General features: G+C 33.2%; 1 protein-coding gene across 1 annotated transcript; it reads right to left on the bottom strand.

Moving 5' to 3' along the window:
• Nucleotides 1–5,550: 5,550 nt before the first annotated feature.
• Nucleotides 5,551–7,317, bottom strand: LOC131655290 (uncharacterized). The gene is made up of 3 exons (XM_058925182.1): nucleotides 6,946–7,317; nucleotides 6,515–6,862; nucleotides 5,551–6,391 (listed from the first exon to the last, which is right to left on the bottom strand). The coding sequence occupies exons 1-3, from the start codon at nucleotides 7,246–7,248 to the stop codon at nucleotides 5,885–5,887; spliced, it is 1,158 nt and encodes a 385-aa protein (XP_058781165.1). The 5' UTR covers nucleotides 7,249–7,317; the 3' UTR covers nucleotides 5,551–5,884.
• Between the last annotated feature and the right edge of the window lie 13,198 nt (nucleotides 7,318–20,515).

The following is a 20,515-nucleotide window of genomic DNA, read 5'->3' as shown; positions in this document are numbered from 1 at the left end:
AATAGTTTGAGCTTCTATGGTTATGATGGCAAACACTAGATGTCTGGACACATCAAAACTATGCAGGAATTTAGCATGAATTACTGTTCCAAAGTTGTTCAAAATCCAAATCCACTAAGTCACTTGTCATCCAATGAATGTGTTTCACTTGCTAGGTTATCATGGTTATGATAATATTGTTATACTTTAAACTAGATGAACCCAAGTGAATGATTGGATTGGAAGTGCTTTGTTTTTTTTAGGGGGGATCAAGGTTAGGGTAAAATTAAGTATTCCAAGATGGAGTCTACTACCACTTTTGGTCGAGTAATGTATTTTTTGATTGATGGTAAAAGTGAATACTACTAGATGAATACTACTAGGTTGGACACAACCCCAACAAATAATTACCTAGACACTCAATAATATTATATATCATTTAAATATTTAAAATAATATATTATTTAATTATTTTTACTTTATAACTTTTTTTTTTATTGGTGTGTGCCCAAACTTGGTGCCTCAATATTTATGCCTAGACTTTCTCGAATCAAAGTTTATCATTGCAATTATGGTAAAATCTACAGTTGTAATTTCAAAAAAAAAAAAATTGGATAAAAAAATCTTCCCGTAAAAATTTAATATGCGTCGTAAAAAAGGCTATGCAGTTTTGAAGGTGTGGATTGTTATTTTAATAAATTTATGTAATTGTTGAATATGGCTCATATTGTTGAAATACTTATGAGTTGTTGAAATAATTATAGGTTGTTGAAAATATAACTTATATTGTTGAGATAATTATGAATTGTTGAAATAATTGTAGGTTGTTGAGAGTATAACTCATATTGTTGAGATAATTATGGATTGTGAGATAATTATTGGTAGAGATAATTGTTTGTTGAGCGAAACTATGGATTAGGGTTTTAGATAATCTAAGATCTCGTATTATATATAGGGCTTGAAAAACCTGTTGAGGAATCAATTCATTTTAGATTTGATGATAAGCTTGACTATGAAAAGTCAAAGTTAGTTGACAAATTTGCAGATCTAGAGATCACCTACTCAGATTCTGAAGATAAACAATTTGCTGCAGAAGATTTTGAAGTTGTTCAACCAGAAATGGTTGAAGCTCAGACTCCATTGAGAAAGCACAAGCAAAGATCTTCACATTCTAAAGAATTGACTCTGGAAGACAAAACTGAACTAGTCAGAATCATATCCTCATTCAAACCTTATGAAGAGACACTTCGGGGTTTGGTGTCCCTCATAGAGCCTACATTTGTTGATGAAGAACTTTTGGATACTGAGTGGATTTTGGCTATGCAAGAAGAACTTGATCAGTTCTCCAAAAATAATGTTTAGGATCTTGTGCCTAGACCCAAAGGAACTCGTGTTATTGGAACTAAATGGGTTTTCAGAAACAATCTGAATGATAAAGGAGAAGTGGTAAGAAACAAGGTCGGACTGGTAGCACAAGGTTATAGTTAGCAAGATGACATTAACTATACAGAAACTTTTGCACCAGTTGTCAAGTTAGAACCTATTCGTCTTTTAATTTTTTTTGCAGTTAATCATAACATCATCTTGTATCAGATGGATAATAATAGTGCATTTCTAAAAGGTTACATAACTGAAGAAGTGTATAAACAAATTCAGGATTTTTATGGTTTTTCAAAATCGGGAGGTTGATGAACATACAATTCTTCCATTATGTAACCATTCAAGAACAAATTGTCAATGACATCTCAAGTATTATAACTAAACTTGGTCACTCAACGTAAACCTCAATAACAAATGTTATTGACATCTCAAGGATTCAGACCAAACTGCTCCCTTAAGGAAATTAACCAACTAGTTAAATACAAAGTTTGTGTGTATACATAATTGCTTCTACGGAAAGCAAATTACACAAATCCAATCTTAAGAGACAACACTTAAAAATGATTTAAAACAGGGAGGTCTAAGTGTTTCTATCTTGTTACTCCTGGATATCTTCTTAACACTTGCTTTTTTCTTCTTTCTGAATCTTCTTTTTGCTTCCATTTGTAATGTGTTAGTTTGTTTCTCTTGCTCTAAGTAGATATTCAATGTTACTCTCTTTTGATCTTCTAATAGCTCTCTCAATCTCTAATGAAGATTCACACATGTTTCTCTTCTTCATGTATGTGTCTTCTTTTTCTTTGAGACCTATTTCTTTTTCTTTTAGCATCTTATTCTCTTTTACCGAGTCTCGCTCTTTGGTGTGTATGTATGTCTACATTGTTGCACACATTCTCTCTACGTTCTCAATATTCCAATTTCTCTTAGATTGAGTATCCACACAGTAGATAGATGTTGGAGACGTTAGTTAGAGCAACGGTAGAGCGGCGGTAGCAACACTATGATGAGACGTGTGAACAGTAACGGTATAGTGTAGAATCTTTTATCCAAATATGAAGGATAATGGATAGGATGTTGTAGTGTAGTCACGTCATGGTGTACTTTGATATTATTTCCACACTTCTTTCCGTTACAGCTAACATCATGAGTCAGAAGCTTCTGATAGAGTTTGGTGAAGCTTGATCAGAGGTCGAATGTATTTCCTTCTCCATACTTAACTTCTTTGAGTCAGAGGCTTCTAATATGATATGATGAAGCTTGATCAGAGTAAATTCATCCGAGCTTAAGATATCAAAGTCGTAAAGAGTCAGAATCTTTTAAATATGTCTTCTGGATAGATTCTTGTAGATGCATTTACTCGATAACCCAGTTTCTGAATTTGATTTGTTGCTTCTTTAAGGTCTTCTCTCAGGCGTTATTCCTTTGAATTATAGGCTTCTGATCAATATTGATGAAGCTTGTTCAGAATTCAAAGTCATCATATTACTGCTTGCTTCTAATAACGCCAATCTCCAGACATCGCCAATCTTCAGATTCTGCTGGTCCCTAGATTTAACATGTGCATAGCTTCAGCTTCTAGTGCATTTTAACTTGACTTCTTCAGAGTCAGAGTTGCTTTCTTTTAGATATGCACATTGAACAACCATTAGAGAACAAAATTGATCGTCATTCAAATGTATTTGTCATCATCAAAATATAAAGAATCAGTTAACGAATCAAACTTGTTTCAACAATTTTTTTTGGTATTAAAGAGGGACTAAGCCCAAAAGAAACAAAAAACTACAAAGTTACAATTCTAGTAGAAGGATCATCTTTAGAAACTTTCTCCACTAGATGCACCAACCAAGATGGTAAATCACTATAAAAGATAGTATCTCCTTTCAACTTCTTGCCTTCTAAAGCAAGCAAATTAGCACAATTATGTCTCCCGATAGTTATGGTATATGTCACAATTATGTCTCCCGATAGTTATGGTATATGTCTACAGTTTCAAATCTGGTCATCAAGATTTTGATTTGGGACACCAAACTCCCAACAGCCATGTTCATACTACTGCCTCTTCTGATACAATCCATTGCCTTGCTAGAATCGGTCTCTACTTCTATTCTCCTGAAACCGAGCTCTTCAACCATTTTGAGACCAATAAAAATGCACCAAATTTCTGTCATTAAAGGACTACAAGATCCAATGCATTTGGAGAAGCCTCCAATCCAAGAACCATGTTCATCTCTAACAATACCTCCACAACCAAAAATGCCGTTAATATCATGAGCTCCATCAACATTCAGTTTAACAAAATAATTTTTAAGAGCGCACCATTGCATGAGCTTTGCTTCTTGATTATTCTCGATAATGTTCTTATTCAGAATCATAGCTTTCTTATATTGTTGAACCTTATCCTCAATAATCTCTCTTGCGATTGCAGGGCGTGAGTAGTTAAGATCATACCCCTCCTTGTTTCTCCATAACCATAAAGTATGGCAGTTAATGGCCTAGACATTACACCAATCAGGTTCAGCATATAAGGTACTGTGGATGTTAAGCAATAACCAATCATGCCAATCTGTTTGGAAGAAAATACACTTTATATTACCAAGGACATGATTTTCCCATAGCCCTTTAACAACCTTACAATCTCTCAAGACATGGAGGGAATTCTCACTAACGGCTCCACAAAGAGAGCAACCATCTCCTTCGAATCCTGATGCACTAATACGATTACTGGTGAGCATTCTATCATGCTTAAGAATCCAAACTAAGCTTCTAACTCTTTCTGGAACCCTTAATCTCCATATTTTACTCCACTCTTTACTCAACAAAATTTACTTAAGTAATTTATAGTTAAGAAATATTTTATGAATTAGTTTCTAAAAAATAATTAATTAAATATAATTAAAGAAATTTTTTAATAAATTTATTACTACTTACTAAATTTATTAGTAGATCTTTAAAAATAAATTAGTCCAAACTAACGTGTGGTTTCTAATAAAGAAGTTGTACTAATTATTACGAAGGAACTCAGAAGAATGCAAAATTCCATACGCCATAGTTGCTTAAATAAAATAGAAACAATTATCAGTAAATCAATGTTTCTTCAATATAAACCTCAGTATAAATTAGCTTTCTCCTTAGGTTATGGTTGAATGGAACAAATGAAATTTAATGGAATGAAATGGAGTGAAATTGAATAAAATGAATAAGGATTTTATTCTATTGTTTGAATATTTTTGTTAATTTGACATAATGGAACATAACTAATTAGTTCACACTTTGCCTACACCATGTTTCATTATGAATCATCTATTATTTATAAATTCAAATAATAAAATTAAATTACTTATCATTTTACTTTATTCAATTTTATCACATATCATCACTCCAAACATATCTTTAAAGAAATATACCCTTAAAGAAATATGTTACTTTTTAGGGGTGATGTGACAAATTAGATGTTATTAGGGAGTCTATGGAGCACCGTAAATGTCAATGAGTTAAATGTTCACGATTCAAAAAATATTGACACTACATATTTATCCAAAATCTTAAGGTAGTATGAGTATTAATCTATTCTCTTATATATTCAACATTTTTTTTCATTTTCAATCGATCTGAAACTTAATCATTTACAGTTGAATCTCAATAGTTTTTTCACAAGTGTGAGTCATTCACATCACTAGCCTTAATCCATACTATAATCTCACTTCCGCTTCTTCATTGAATTAACCTTAGCTCGTTGGTGAATCTGAACAACATCCAAGAGACCTTAATATCACATACCCACCCAAAACATCAAGACAACGAGAATATGATTTATTTTTTCATTCACAATCAATCAATGTGAGACTTAAACTATCCTAAGACATGTATTAGATTCATTTATACTTTTAAATAGCCAGTCATTAAAAAATATTGATAGATAAATTAGATAAACTAATGAATAGATGTATAAGCTAGTAAATCTACAGATAAAATTGTCACCGTGAAAACAAAGGTTTGTTACAAGTTACAACCCCACAAACAAATGATGGTACTTAGAGATCAGATGTTTCGCTTGTTTGCACTTAAGTAAGTATAGTAACTAGATTCAGTGTCATACATAACATCATACAAGATACTAAATTACCAAATATTCTTTATCCCTCGGCAGGAAAAAAATTATCATCAAAACAATGTTGAATAGGCTCAACATCAGAAGTTTAAAAATAAGATATATTCATAGATGGTACAAGTCACAACAACTTCTTCAAAAATCAATAATATCATCAAAAACTTCATTCATATATTAATTCAGGTGATATTTGATCTTCGAGTTGATTACTTTCACATAAAGACTAATAATGATACCTTACAGTAATTATCAGCTAATCCCAAACTGAAAACAAGTCTTAAAACTAAACGCAAAATCATCCACCAAAGGGAATGTTTGAACTCACTTTTGGGGATATGATGCTGATTGTCCCTATTAACAATTTTTGTGAGGCCAATGCAGAAATCTCCACATTGCTACACATTCACTGCTGCAACATCACTCCTCACAGGTTTCAGTCACAGAAGCAAATCTTAGCTCAGCTGGAGGAATGAAACAGTCCATAGAAAGGCCAGGGACATTGAAAGCCACTTCTTCAATTATCCATGCTTCTTCCATTCTAGTTTTTGTGTGGCTCATTGCTGTTTCTCCAAACTTGAAAAGTGTTACGTGAGAACGACCCGAGTGAGCAATCATTATCCCTTCAACAGGCCTATAATCGTCAAGAAATGAATTGATTGTTGTCTCCCAATATACAGCATCGCCTCCGTTGTTCTGAATACGAGTCAAATGAGAGTCTTCCAAGTGAATAAGAAGTCCTGTTTTCTGACTGAAATGTCCTAGCAAAACATGTCTTATGATCTCTGCCGAACCTTGGCTTCGCGATTTTAACATGGATGGATCTGAACATATTTTGAGAATGAAACAGTCCTCTCCATTTATCTTCTTCTCTCCAACACATCTCGAATTGATAAACATACTTGCAGTTGTTCTTGGATCAAGACCCTGCATGCAGAAACAAGTCTACTTTATACAACAATCCTAACCGAGCTAACAGAATCTTGATCAACCTGCCATTCATTATTATAACCAATTTGCAACTAATTCTAATGGATAAAGAAGTGAAACCTGGAGAGCGCGTCTTAGAGGCCTAGGCGGCCCTTTGGCTGCATGAGGACCAAGCCACGGAGTATGCCGCCACACAAGTTTCCCATTGCAACCTGCATGGACCTTGCTTCCACCAAGAGAAAGCTCAACATACCACATGTCAGGCTTCATCTGCCACAAGACAAACCCACCCGATTGTGCAGCTTTAGAGGGGTTCCGCGTACGCACGAGCTTGTTAGCCGTTTCAAACTCGGAAGCAATCATCCTCACTTTTCCCATTGCATAAGCATTGTAAACAGATTCTTGAAGCTTCAATCCTCCTGAAGCAGCTATGTACTGCTGCAATATATACTGAGCAGAAGATGTTTCCTGTAGCAACACCCAATAAGAGGATAATGAAACTCTTTAATAACTAACTAACACTAATAAGATAGGGAAAGTGAGAAACTAACAATGGGAATGTCTTTGATAGCAAGGTGAGGAAAGGGGTCGGTGATGCTGACACGGAGAGGAGCCAGAGGTGCAGCCAGGACACCAAGCAGCAGCCTGAGATCGGAAGAGGAGGAAACAGAGAAGCTACATTCTGTTTCCTCCGGACCCTCTTTCAACGGGGACATTGCTTCAACCAGTGGAGGAACATGGTCTTTCTTCCTCCGCCGGAGTAAACTTGAAATCGGAGAACTAGTGCTCGCCGGTAACAGGCCTTTCATTAAGTCGTCTTTCAGTGTGGAGAACAACCCTTGTTTTGTGTCCATTGTTACTTACTGTTACCTCGAGTTTGTTGTTTTTGTTCTGAGTTGAGTTGAGACAGTAGCCACAAACAACTGAGAGAGAAGACAAATACTGCCAAAACAAACAGCCTCGAGAAAAAGACATTATTAATATTTATTTAGTATTTTATGTTTTTTATAGATAAATTTTCTATTACTTATAAATGTAAAATGAAATATAAATATTTAGAAGAAATACTATGACCTTAAATTGTCTAGTCATATGAGAAATAAGAATAGAATTATGAGGACGGGGCCGCTGAACTTCGATTCTTGGTCCTCACATCACAGTGACACTGCATAATAGAGGACGGAGCAAGTTGTCTTTTCTCCTTGTAACTTGTGAGTAACCATGGGCAAATAGTAGTCTATTAAGGTCAAATGAACCTTTCCTAGATAATTCTCTCTTTTCTCTCTCTACTATAGCCACCGGAGAAAAACTAGCTAGCATAAACATTAGTACAATTTAATTCGTACATAGTTCGATATTATTTATCGCAATTGATTAGAAATAATAATAAACGAAAGAGTGATAATAGTAACTTTATTAAATTATTCTGAATAATATTTATGTATTCAAACTAACATTAATATTAAGTGAGAAAATAATAAATTAAAAATATTTATTTGAAGATATAATTGAAAGATTATTAAATATAAAATTGCATTGGTAATTTAAAGTGACAAATATTTTTTTTAAATGTGGCACATATTTAAGGACGGAGACAGTAAATAATATTAAAAAAAGTTGATATTAAAAGTATTGGAATGACTAGAATTGTCAAAATTGACTATCCGATCTTTAAACAGACTGGCTCCGGACTTTTTAGAACTGAGCCAAAAAAGTTTGTCTAATATGGACTCAAAAATTACTACATGAGTCTGACCCTAAATGAGTTTCAGACTACCTGGCCCTAAACGTGTTTTTTTATTTTAAAATATTCTAATAAAGCTTCATAATAGTTATTATAATTAAAATTAAAAATTATATTATTTTAAACATCATACATTTTTAAAACTATATTATCTCTTATAAAAATAATTTGTTGATAACAATCTCTTTTAAATATATAGCGTATGTTTAAATACAATATATATTATGTTCTTGTGTAAAAAAAACTGAGTATGATGGAGCTTGTCCTCGGAGGAGGTGATGGAAGCTTGATTGGGACGGTGTTTATGCGTATTTTGGGGATTTAGAAGTAGTGAGCTGATCACTGAATTTCAAGAGGAGTGTCTTGCTTATCCCTCTGACGGGAGCCCCTTTTATAGCTGCTTTGGCCTTCAATGCCTCATTTTAGAAGCACCATTTGGCCTTCCAACGTTACAAACGTTGCTCTATCAATGAATACAAGGTCCATTGATGACATATTTATTCACCAGTTACGGTCGGCTTGTGTGTAACCGTTAGACGTTACATCTGAGTTGTACTATGTCTCTACGTATTCTTCTGGTACGCGGCTTGCTTGAGTACCCGGTTGATTCCTATTTGTGGCTTCTCGACATCCGGTCATGTCTACCCATATAGACTCTTGTGAGTGCTCTTTCCGGCTTGTAAACTCGGCCAGGCTTAAAGGCTTTTGCGGGGTACGACAAAGGGGTACCTTCTAGGAGCTTCACTTTGGCAGGTCGCGGTCTTTGTAAGAATCCTGATCCCGGGACATATTAAATTGTATAAAATAATACTTAAATATTTAATATAAGAGAAACTAATATAATACAATGATATTTAAAAGAGAATGATTGAATAAAATAGAGATAAACTTTAGTGACGTGAGAAAAATTAATGAGCTATTTTGGAGCAAGACAATATAAATATTAATATAGATTTTTTAAATTTTATAATTATGCGGGTCTAATGGGCTTTCCACGGCCCATATAGATTAGCCCAAACGAGTAGCGGGATTTTTAAGAATGGGCTAAAAAAACTGAAAAATAAGAACTATAATTTTAAGACTCAAATTCTATGATTTTTCGAGCCTAATAGACCGGATCATATGGACTAACTCATTTTGACAACTTTAAGACTGACACGGTAAGATAAGATAATTTTATATATTATTTAATAAAATTTTATCATTCAACTATGTCATATTAATATTTTAAAAATAAAAATATAATTTATAAAGACACACATTTTTTATTAGTTAGCTGTTTAAAAATATTTTATACTGTGGTCGCATATTCTATTTTCTCAAGTTATGGATGTATCCTATCAAAATTAAGATTTAGTATTATTTGGGTTATTTTTTTATTAAAAAAAAATATTTAAAATAATTTAATTGAATGTACATGTACACAAAATTTAGGATGCCAGACCTCAGACTATTAGGCTTGTAGTGATTGGGCCTAACTCAATTTACTTGCGCCCCCCTCTTTTCTTATTTTTGGGATCTAACTTTTTCTTTTCTGTTTATTTATTGTTAGTTTATTTGAGCTTCAAGCCCATTACTTGTTTTTAGGTTTCTATTTTATTTATTTTACCCATTTGAGAATGTATGCATCCCCATTTTTCATTTTCCTTTTTTTTATTATTATTGAATTATTTAATTTAGTTTAATTAGCCTAATTAACTAACTATCAAATAATTGTATGTGATTTGCTTCAAACTCGTTTATATTATTTTCACAAGAAAATCAAACTTTAGAAAACTAACAAAAACACTTCATTAACATGAAGTTAGTTTTCAAAATTCAAATTATTTTTAAAAAATCAAAAATCAATTGATCATCAAGTATTTTCTTTTCCCGCTTAATAAAAAACGTTTCAGAAATCTTTTTTCAATAAAATTGGACGAAAAATAAATAGTTTAATGTATATCCCTCTTTTTCTCAAGTATTTGAATACCTACTGTATAGCTTGAATTTTAGATACTCATCTTCCTCTCAAAACTAAACAACACAATCTAATCTAATTTGTTTCAAAATGGATGAAAGGGAATAATTAGGCATATGCCCATTTTTCCTATAGTACTTGGATACCTGTTGTATAGCTTTCCTTTCAAGTACTCATCTTCTTCAAGGGATTTTAATTCGACTCATATCAAATACTTTTTCGCAATAACGAACGGATGAAAAATGACTAGTTGGATGTATATCCCTCTTTTTCTCGAATATTTGGATACCTGATGTTTAGCTTGCATTTGAAATACTTGTCATCCACCCAAAAGAATATGAACCAATCAAATATATCTTTTTCCGTCTTAGCGCGAACGAAAACCTTTTCACAATGAGCTATGTTTTATCCATTTAGACGTGAAACAAGCAAGCTCTTCAACCTTCAAGCACAAGCAGCAAGCGATGTTTAACCTCTCAATGCGTCCTAAGCATCACTCTATAAAAGCAGCCATCACACAAGTTTTTCTGCTAAGAACTACATATCTTTGAATTTTTTATCGCACTTGAGGATATGTAGGAGCAAGACTCTTAATCTTGTCAAACACCCTAATAAAAAATATATTTTTAGTCCCTTATTTCTCTTTGAAAACACATGATAATATTCAAAAGAAAACGAATATGTAAGTTAACATTCATATTTATAAAACTAATTAAATGGTTCTCGTTGAGTGCAACAGATGTGAGGGGTGCTAATACATTCCCCTCGCACAACTGACTCCCAAACCCGAATTTGGTTGAGACGACCATGTTTTTGCTCTTTTAGGGTTTTATCGATGTTTTCCCTTATAAAAAAACTTCAATGGAGGCTTTGTTGTATTTCGAGCGTTCATTACGCTCGGTTATTTTTTATGCCGTGACACCCATATTTAGTATGAAAGTGGCTAGGGGTCCATCACTTCCATATCCTCTATGGGATAGCCTCTTGTTTGTGTTGTTGGATGTTGTGGACATTATCCACCAGATTTTGATTTGGATGGTGCATTTCGTCCATTGCGGCGCACATTTCGGCTATGACGTTGGGATCACTACTACCTCTGATATCCTCTTGTATGAATCATTATGCCCTCCTGAAAACCATGATTGAGGATGGTTACAACTAGGAGTGTATGCTTTAGTGAGTCTCAGAGTGGTGACTATAATGGAAAGTGTGACCAAAGTTAGTTTTATCAGGACCCAAGGTGGGCGCCACTTCGCTTGCTAAAAAGTACATAAGCGTGGCACCCCTAGGCTGGTAGGGAGGGCCATAGGCTTTAGAGATTTTCTCTAGTTTAAGGAGAGCTCACGGTGGTGATAAACCTTGTTTGATGGTGTTTTTGGCTATGGAGAGAATAAGCTCGTGTGAGGTAATAAGCTTTATATTATTAGGGTATTTTGTGTATGTTCTGAGTTGACCTCCCTCATGCTAGGGATGGGGTGTTTATATAGCCTTATGAACCTATATTTAAGGGAATTTTAGTAAGTGGTAACCGCTCCAATTTGACTGGGAAATCTGTTGACCACCTATTTCTAAGGGAATCATGACCAATACCTCACACAGATGCGACCATATGTCATGCACACGTAACCCCCTCACGTTTTTTATTAGGGTGAGTTGCCAACTGAGTGGGTGATATCTGGGTGCCATATCTCAGGACAATTGCCTTATGGGACTTGGTCCCGGACTGACTTGTCAGGGGCCTTTACAAATATATCACTATACAATGTAAAAAAATCCACAACAAGCAAAAGAGAAATAAAATACACAAAAAATAAATTTATTTATCCAGTTTGATCAAACTGATCTACTTTAGGGAGAGAGCAATCTTTTATCCAATATACAGCCAAAAATTGTTACAATATATTGCAAAAGAGTTACGAGAAAATAGTCATATAGGTTCTCAAGAAAAAATCATATTTCCTACCCCAAGTGTTTCTCAATCTCTCAAGCTCTTTATATATATAAATCACACAAACCTCAAGTGTTTAATAGTGTTTCCCAGCCTCCTGAGATACCTCCAAAGATTTCCTGAATTCTAAGAACTTCAAGAAACTTCTACTATTGCCTCTTTAAGTTCCACTACTATGACTATTATTTCTTTCCTCTGTCTTTCAAACTACATTCTAAATGTTGTTTTTACAGAGAACGATAGAGATATTTATAACTACTAAAACATAACATATACATAGATGACCCATAACTCAACCCATACATGGATAGATTAACATTTCTAAACGATCAAGTCTGATACTTATGAACCTTCAGAACCAGGTCGCTGTCGGACCATTGACTAGTATTAGGAAGATCTCAAATCTCACATTTGTTAGAGATAGAGTTTAAAAATATTTTATATAGAGTGACATCATTCATATTCTAAGTTGGTTTTGTAGGGATTAGATATGTCAAACTCTAATATGGTATTAGAGCCTAACAATTTGACAATGGACGTGAGAGAGTGTATTAGGAAGATCCAAAATCTCACATTGATTAGAGTTAAAGCTAAAAAATACTTTATATATAGTATTACCTCTCACATTACAAATCAATTTTATAAAAATAAAGTATGTCAAACTCTAATAATCGGACCCACCACAAACAAGTTATATCCCTCCATTATCCAAACGATGGACCGTTCAAACATTAAATGAAACTTATATCAATTTAATTTACCAATTAAGAATCTAATAGGACCTAATTCAAATAGTAAGTTAGTACGTGGAACTTAAATTTGTTGGAAATAAACTTGCATGATCAACTCCCACTAGTTCGATCTCCCGCAACTGCGATTGAAAGGGAGAACCACGGTTCGATCCTCCGTAATTGCGATTGAGAGGGGGCAGGAACCATTTGATGTCTGAACTGATCCCCAAATCGAACTATACCGATGGTGATAAATTTAAAAAAAAAATGCCAGTCCATGTGACAATCGCTTTTCTATTGGAAAATGTACATTCATTCAACCAATATTTTTTTTCTACTTCTTTCATTAGTATTATTATTCGTACTATTCTGTTTTTGTAGACGTTATTTAAGAGGCTCTCAATCATCACTAATAAAATTAGAGTTTTGTCAACAATAGAAATAAAACGAAGCATTGAGAAAAAAAAGGAATAATCACACGAGTCCTTCACCAAGTTCCGATTGTTCCAGGAAGCAGCCTCCTACACATATTATGGTCGGTCACATGATGACATCTTAATTAGAATTTTAACCTTTTGATTTGAATAAACAGCGGTTGTAAACCGAATAGTTTGTGAGAACGCATTTGAATTGAACACTCCTTTATGAATTATACAAAGTCTATGTAAGACTTTTAAAAAAAAAAATGTTGATTTACTGTTTTGGTTCATAATTCCTTTTATAAATTAGTTTATATAGCTTAAAATTTAAAACTTATAACATATCAATTTTTAATCAATTTTATTCATTTTTTATTGATTAAAAAAATTAAAACAGGTTAATTTATATTATTTATGTCATTGTTTGTGTAAACTAGTTTTACACCATCATTCAATAGAATTATAACAATATGTCATGTCATATCAGTTTTTCAAAATTAAAAGTGTGATTTGATTAGATACTAATTTGTTGACAGTGTAAAAATATTTTACATAGTGCATACTCTGTTTTCTCATAAACTAATATGATTAAACAATATTAATTTAATCAATTAATTTATTTGTTATAAGCTATGAAGTAGGAGTGTTCAAAATCAAACCGATCTCATGATAAAAAAATTAAACTAGTCCAAAAAAAAAATCAATAACCGAGTCAAACCAAATCAAAAACAGCAAAAAAATCATATTTGATGGGCCCATTTGTTTCGACTTTAAAAAAATAGATTTTTTCTTTGTATTTTTTTAAATAGATTTTTTAAAACCGATTTTCAAAAAATTACAAGTTTTTTTATATTTATTTTTTCTAAAATGAAACACTCATTTTGACATATTTTAACATAAACATACATTATTGGAGACCAACATTTAGTCAAAACCTCAATTTTTTTCAAAAAGTTGCATTTCAAAAATGATTTTATGAAAATCTATTTGAAATAACTTCAAAATTTAGTGATTTTTTTAAAATTTTAATATCCATTTTTTTTATAAATAGATGAAATACCTAAAATCAAGAATAATTATTCAAACCAAATTTTCATTTGTAGCTTTTATAAAAAATTTCTTTGTAAAATTTTTTTACACAAAATTTTGTAACACTATAAAAGTTATTTTAAAAAAAATCCAAAACAAACGGGCCTGTATTTGTGCTATTTTTTAACAAAATCACGCGGTTCAATTTATTTTGCAGTTTTTATTTTACAAATCGAGTAAACTAAATCAGACTGTATTATATTACATAGTTTTATCGTCGTTATATGTTTTTTAATTTTTTTTATAGAAAAATCAACAAATTTTATGTATATATTTTACTATATATAGTATTTATCTTGATTAACATATAAAAACAAAATTTTGTTTGTTTATCAATATTATTATTTTTATTTAAAATAAAATTGATATATATTTTTAAATTTGTTAATGTTAATAAGGATAAAGTTAAAAAAAATACATTACTTTTATATCTCTTATAAATATTGATAATAAAAAATTATATAATTTTACTAGACTAATGTGTACCCTTTTGTTTTGGCTTTTTTAAAAAATGATTTTTATAATGTTACATAATTTTGTGTAAAAAAATTTTACAAAGAAACTTTTTATAAAAACTTCAAATAAAAATTTGGTTTGAATAGTTATTCTTAAAATGTGATTTTAGCTACTTTATCTATTTATGGAAAAAAATTGGATATTAAAATTTCAACAAAATCACTTAATTTTGAGGCTATTTCAAATAGATTTTTATAAAAATCATTTTTGAAATACAACTTTTTGAAAAAATTGCAATTTTGAGTAAATTTTGATCTTCAATAATGTAGGTTTATGTTATAGAATTTCAAAATTAGTGTTTCATTTAAAAAAAAATATAAAAACTTGTAATATTTTAAAAAACAGTTTTGAAAAATTTATTTTCAAAATAACAAAGAAAAAAGCCATTTTTTAAAAGCTGAAACAAACATGCCCTCTCATAAGCATCCATTTCCTTATAAATACATAATATAATAATTCAATTTATTTGAAAATACAATTTCATAATAAATATAAGATAATTATAAGATACTATTCATTTTTATTCATCAAAATATAAATTTATTTTATAAATTATAAACTTGTTTTATAATAATGTATGAAAGATTAAATACAAAATTATATTGTCTTTAATATGTATGTATTGTTCAATAATTTTTTTAAAAAAATTGAACCAACCGAACTAACTCAAACTACTTTGATTTGATTTAGATTTTTTTTAAGACTCAATTGAACCAAATTTAACCACACTTTTTTTATAGTTTGGATTTTAGAGTGTCAAAATCGTCCAAACTGCACCGCAAACATCCCTATATACTTGTTAGTTGTATGCTATAAAGCTCTTATCCTAAATTAATTTATTATATACTTTATTGTTTTACCTAACAAAATTATAATTAAAAATTAATTTATCTAAGCTAAGGTTTTTAGACCAAGAAAATCAACATTATAAATACTTTTTCATATATATATATATATATATATATATATATATATATATATATATATATATATATATATATATATATATATATATATATATATATATTTACTTATTCTTATTTAATTTTTACATAACCTCCCATTGAATTTTAAGTTAGCATAGTCAATGTTTTGAAAAATTAAGAAGAATATGAAAGAACAAATCATGGTTATTTTAATTTTTTATAAAACTATTTTAAAAATTATCTAAAAAAACACAAATCCTTTACTTTTACTTTTGAAGTTTAAATATATTTGTCATACCCCAAATCGTATATTAGTAAAAAAAAAAACATTAACAGAGTTTATATAGAATTATATTCTTTTTTAAATATGTTTTTAAAATTAATATTTAATTTTTTTATTTTTAAAATTAAATTTTGTCTTTATAATTTATAATTTTAAAGTATTGTTATCATTTATAATTGATACTTTTAAAATATTATAATTTATCAAAAAATCAAAATTTTTATAATTTAAAAGAATTAAAAAATTATATTGGAGGAGAAATATAGAGAACTTATACAAATTGTCAAATATAATGTGTTATTATCACATCATAAAAATAAAAATGTGGAAGAGTAGAAGAAATATGAAAGATAGTAAAATATAAAGAACTTTGCTATGTCTTTATAGGGTTGTAAATGATATAATCCTTTTGAATTAGTCAATTACACCATCCAACACCAAAAATTCAAAAAACTTATAAGATCGAAAGTAGTAAGTTTATCATTTTAAAATTTTAATATACTGAATTCTCAGTATGTTCAAATCAATTCTTAAAATACATAAAAATAATATAAATATTTGAACGCGAGTATTTCTAAAGTATGCATACTCTTGTCTAATTAGTCTTTAATTTTGTCTTTAACATTTTAATATCATAGATCCCGCTAGTGAATGGTGGAATTGATTCCTCTTGAATTAGTCGATTGTAAATTCGAATATAAAAATTTCAAAAAAAAAAAAATCTTAATATCATGGATTGTCAAAAAATTAATCTTGAAATAAATTTAGCGGAGAAAACATATGCTACACATTTTTTATTTTGGGGTAAAATGAATATGAAGCAAGTTAAAGCAAGCAAAATAGAACTAACACATGTTTTTTTTCTAAGTCATTTGAAATGAATGAGAAATAATCAAGTCTGTAGAATCAGAGAGGATCGTATATATGTTCATTTCTTCAATTAAGGCCTTGTACCCCAAACTTTTGGTGGAGGTAACCTCTGTTTCCATTTTCATGTTTCAACATCTATCATGTGAGTCTATGCCCATGTGCTTTCTTTTATAAACAAAACAAAAAATATTTATTTTGTGATCAGGATTTTTAGGTACGATCAGCGTGCAAAATGTGCACTCATTATGTTTGAAAGAGGTGTATTTTCGTACATTCACATAGGATGACATAACGGAGTCGGCCAATGGGGAAAGATTATTTTGTCTGTATTTTTTTTAGAAAATTTTTTTATCCACCTTTCTATGGGGTTACTCCAACAAAAACCCCAACTTATCTCTGCTTCGGAGATGCATCTCCGAAGTATTTTTTTTTTAAATTTTTCCAGATTTCGAAAGTGCATCTCCGAAAACAATTTTTTTTACATTTTGGGGGGTTTCGGAAGTGCATTTCCGAATTATGCAGAAGTTTCTTTTTTTTTATGCTTTTTCTAATAGTCCCGCACGAAATATATACAAAACGAAAACGCCGAACAAAACAAACGACATATCAACGTAAAATACTAATATAATAAATAAAATTCAAATAATATATACAAACCGAGTCATAATGTGCGAAATATACAATATGAATACAAAAAAAAACCCGAACCCCTACTGGGTATGCCTAACCCTCTCTCCCTGAGACCTCCTCTGCCTTCTGTATGCCGCCGCACGGACCGCATCACCGACGATCCTCTCCACCACGGCGACTGCCTCTAGACCGCCCTGATTAATGATACCTCGATCCAACGCGTCCCGCCCAAGCAGCTCTATCCACTGGCAGATCGGCAGGAGATCAATGGCATGGTCATCCTCGGCCTGCTGGTTCTCCAGAATCTCCTCGTATGCTGGCCTAGGAGCGCCGGGAGCGTCGGATGTCATCAGAGGATGTGACACCCGATAGAACCATGTGACATACCCCTCCACACTGTGCCAGTCCTGGGTGACCTGCATGCGACGATACTCCTCCGGGACCACATGACGCTCCCAATTCGCAAATATCCCAGTGAGCTGCACTCGGGTAACTGTGTCGGGAGTAGCCTCAAAAGGTGGTCTGGGTATCATCTACACAAATTCAAACTGCCGCATGCACCGCTCAGGGAGACACCTCACCATGGTGTTGGTCCCGCATGCCAACCAGCCAGAATATAACGAGATGTTGTCAAAGGCGACAACAGCAGTGTAGTCGTTGAATGCCCTCCAACTGATGTCATCGTGCATCGTGCGGTCGAGGTACCCACGGTATGGTCCCACTACATTGTTCCCCCTCTGGAGAACGTATTAGGTGGCCCTGGGCATGGCGTTCTCGTACGCAGGATCAACGCGGAAGCCGTGGATGCGGGGGAAGTAGGAGATGATCCAGCTCTGAAACACAAACACGGTAATGTATTAAAAATAAATACGAAACATAAATAAATATGAAACAATTAAAATGAAACGTACCGTCAGTAGTGTGCAGGATCCGGTCAACTGTCTGGTCCTCCAGTTGGAGGCCTCATTCAGCTTCTGGTATAGGTATACCAGAATAGCTGACCCCCAGTTCCACTGGTGAACGGTAGTCAAGTCCATAAAGTAGCGGAGGTAGGTCACGTCGACATATCTTGCACTCTTGTCCACAAAGAGTGCAGCGCCTACCACAAACATGAACTAGCACCGGAGAGCGCGGGCACAGTGATACTCCACAAATAGGGCGTTATGCGCCTCCTCGAATTCGGCCGCCGCCACCAGGTGGTTCTCGAAATAAGCGCTCAGTGTGGAGAACCGGATATGAGGCCCATTTGTCGTCTGGCACTCAAAGTCAACCATATCTGGCTCCATACCTAGATAGAGCATCATCCACTCGATGGCTTCGACCCTCTGGATCTGGGAATGATCCAGCAGCACCCCCCTAATCGGCAAGTGGAAAAGACACTGCATATCGTGCAAGGTGATCGTCATCTCCCCAACCAGTAAGTGGAAAGAAGACGTCTCCTTGTGCCACCTCTCCACAAAGGCCCCATGCATGCCGTGGCTGATGGTGGTATACCCCGTCATGCACAGCTCACCTAGCCCTGAAGCTGTCACTGCATCGTTAAACCACTGCGCCTCTGGTTTAAAGAGACTGAAAATCTTTCCGGCGTGGTTCACCTGTTTCAAAGTCTGTCTCTCTTGTTACAACAAAAACAAAAAAAACACTGTTAATTAGACAGTTAAGAAAATGTTGAATAAACAGCTAAATAAAAAATGGTTAAATAATAAAGTCGGGCAAATTATAAAAAATACCTCTTCCCCCAGATACGTCGAGCGACGTGCTCGTGGTAGGAAATCAACAAGGTCGTGTCACTGGACCCTCCCGGGTAGCCCTCCTCCTCCCCCTCCCCCCGTGTGGAGGGTCATCCGGTACCTCCTCCACCTCCTGGTATCTAACTTCCTCCTCCTCCTCCTCTCGTACCTCCTGCTGGCGGGAAGAAGAGACCCGAGCCAGACAACTCCTGGATCCACATGAGGAAGTACCCTCGTCCATCTGCACGGGTACTCGCACACGACCCCGTCCCTGCGTCGACGCCAGCTGCGCCGCCCGCTCGCGTCTAGCTGACGCTGTCTGGGTCTCTCTCCCCTGTCTGATGCGTGCTGGGTTGCCTGCCATGTTCCTGAAAACAATTGAAATCAATAAGAATGCGAAACAATTGAAAAAACAAAAAAAATCAATTCTGGACCACTTCGGAAGTTCATTTTCGAAACTGGGAATGAAGGTGTTTTCGGAAATAAACTTCCGAAACACCCCTGCGAAGCCAACTTCTGCAACTTCCATGGCAGACCCCAAAATCCAACATTAAAACATGTTATAATGATTCTAAACAACCTAAATACCACTACCAACCTACCCCTATATCATTTTTGCAATTTCTAACCACCCTAAAATAGATTTGAATCATAGATCTAAAGATTGAAAAACTTACCAATTGAAGAGATTGAGTAGCTTTTGAATGTGATTGAGTAGCTTTGATGTAGACTTCTAACTTGGTTTTGCAAAAAATCTGAAGAGAGGAAGTTTGATGATGATTTAGGGTAAAAATGAATGGGGGAGGGGCTGTTTTGCTTAATCTGCAAAATGCGCAGTATTTCGGAAATGCACTTCCAGAATGCTGTTTTCGGAAATGCATTTCCGAAATAAGACAAATTTTGAAAAAAAAGGCGTTTTCGGAAATGCATTTCCGAAGTAAGGGATATTTTGGGTTTTTCACTAGAGGTGATCAAGAAGACATGGGGGTGGATAAAGAAATTTCCTTTTTTTATGGCACGAGCCAAGGTTTTAGGTCTGCTATCTTTAATATGTTCGTCCTATCCCGCTTCATTTTTTTGCGAGCATAAATTTTTTCATATAATTTTACTATTTTTCTGTCTAAAAAGTTTAATGTCCGCGAGCCTTCCTCGTCCCGTCCTTACTTTTTTGCGGGGCGAGACAAGGTTTCAAACCCGCACTCTTAAATATGTTTTAAATCCACTGATTTACCTAAAACTTTAAGGTGATAGGTGAATGAGTTCTCTCACTTATAA

This window comes from Vicia villosa, linkage group LG3 (assembly GCF_029867415.1).
Source record: "Vicia villosa cultivar HV-30 ecotype Madison, WI linkage group LG3, Vvil1.0, whole genome shotgun sequence".
NCBI lineage: Eukaryota > Viridiplantae > Streptophyta > Magnoliopsida > Fabales > Fabaceae > Vicia > Vicia villosa.
This window is presented reverse-complemented; position numbering and strand designations above follow the sequence as displayed.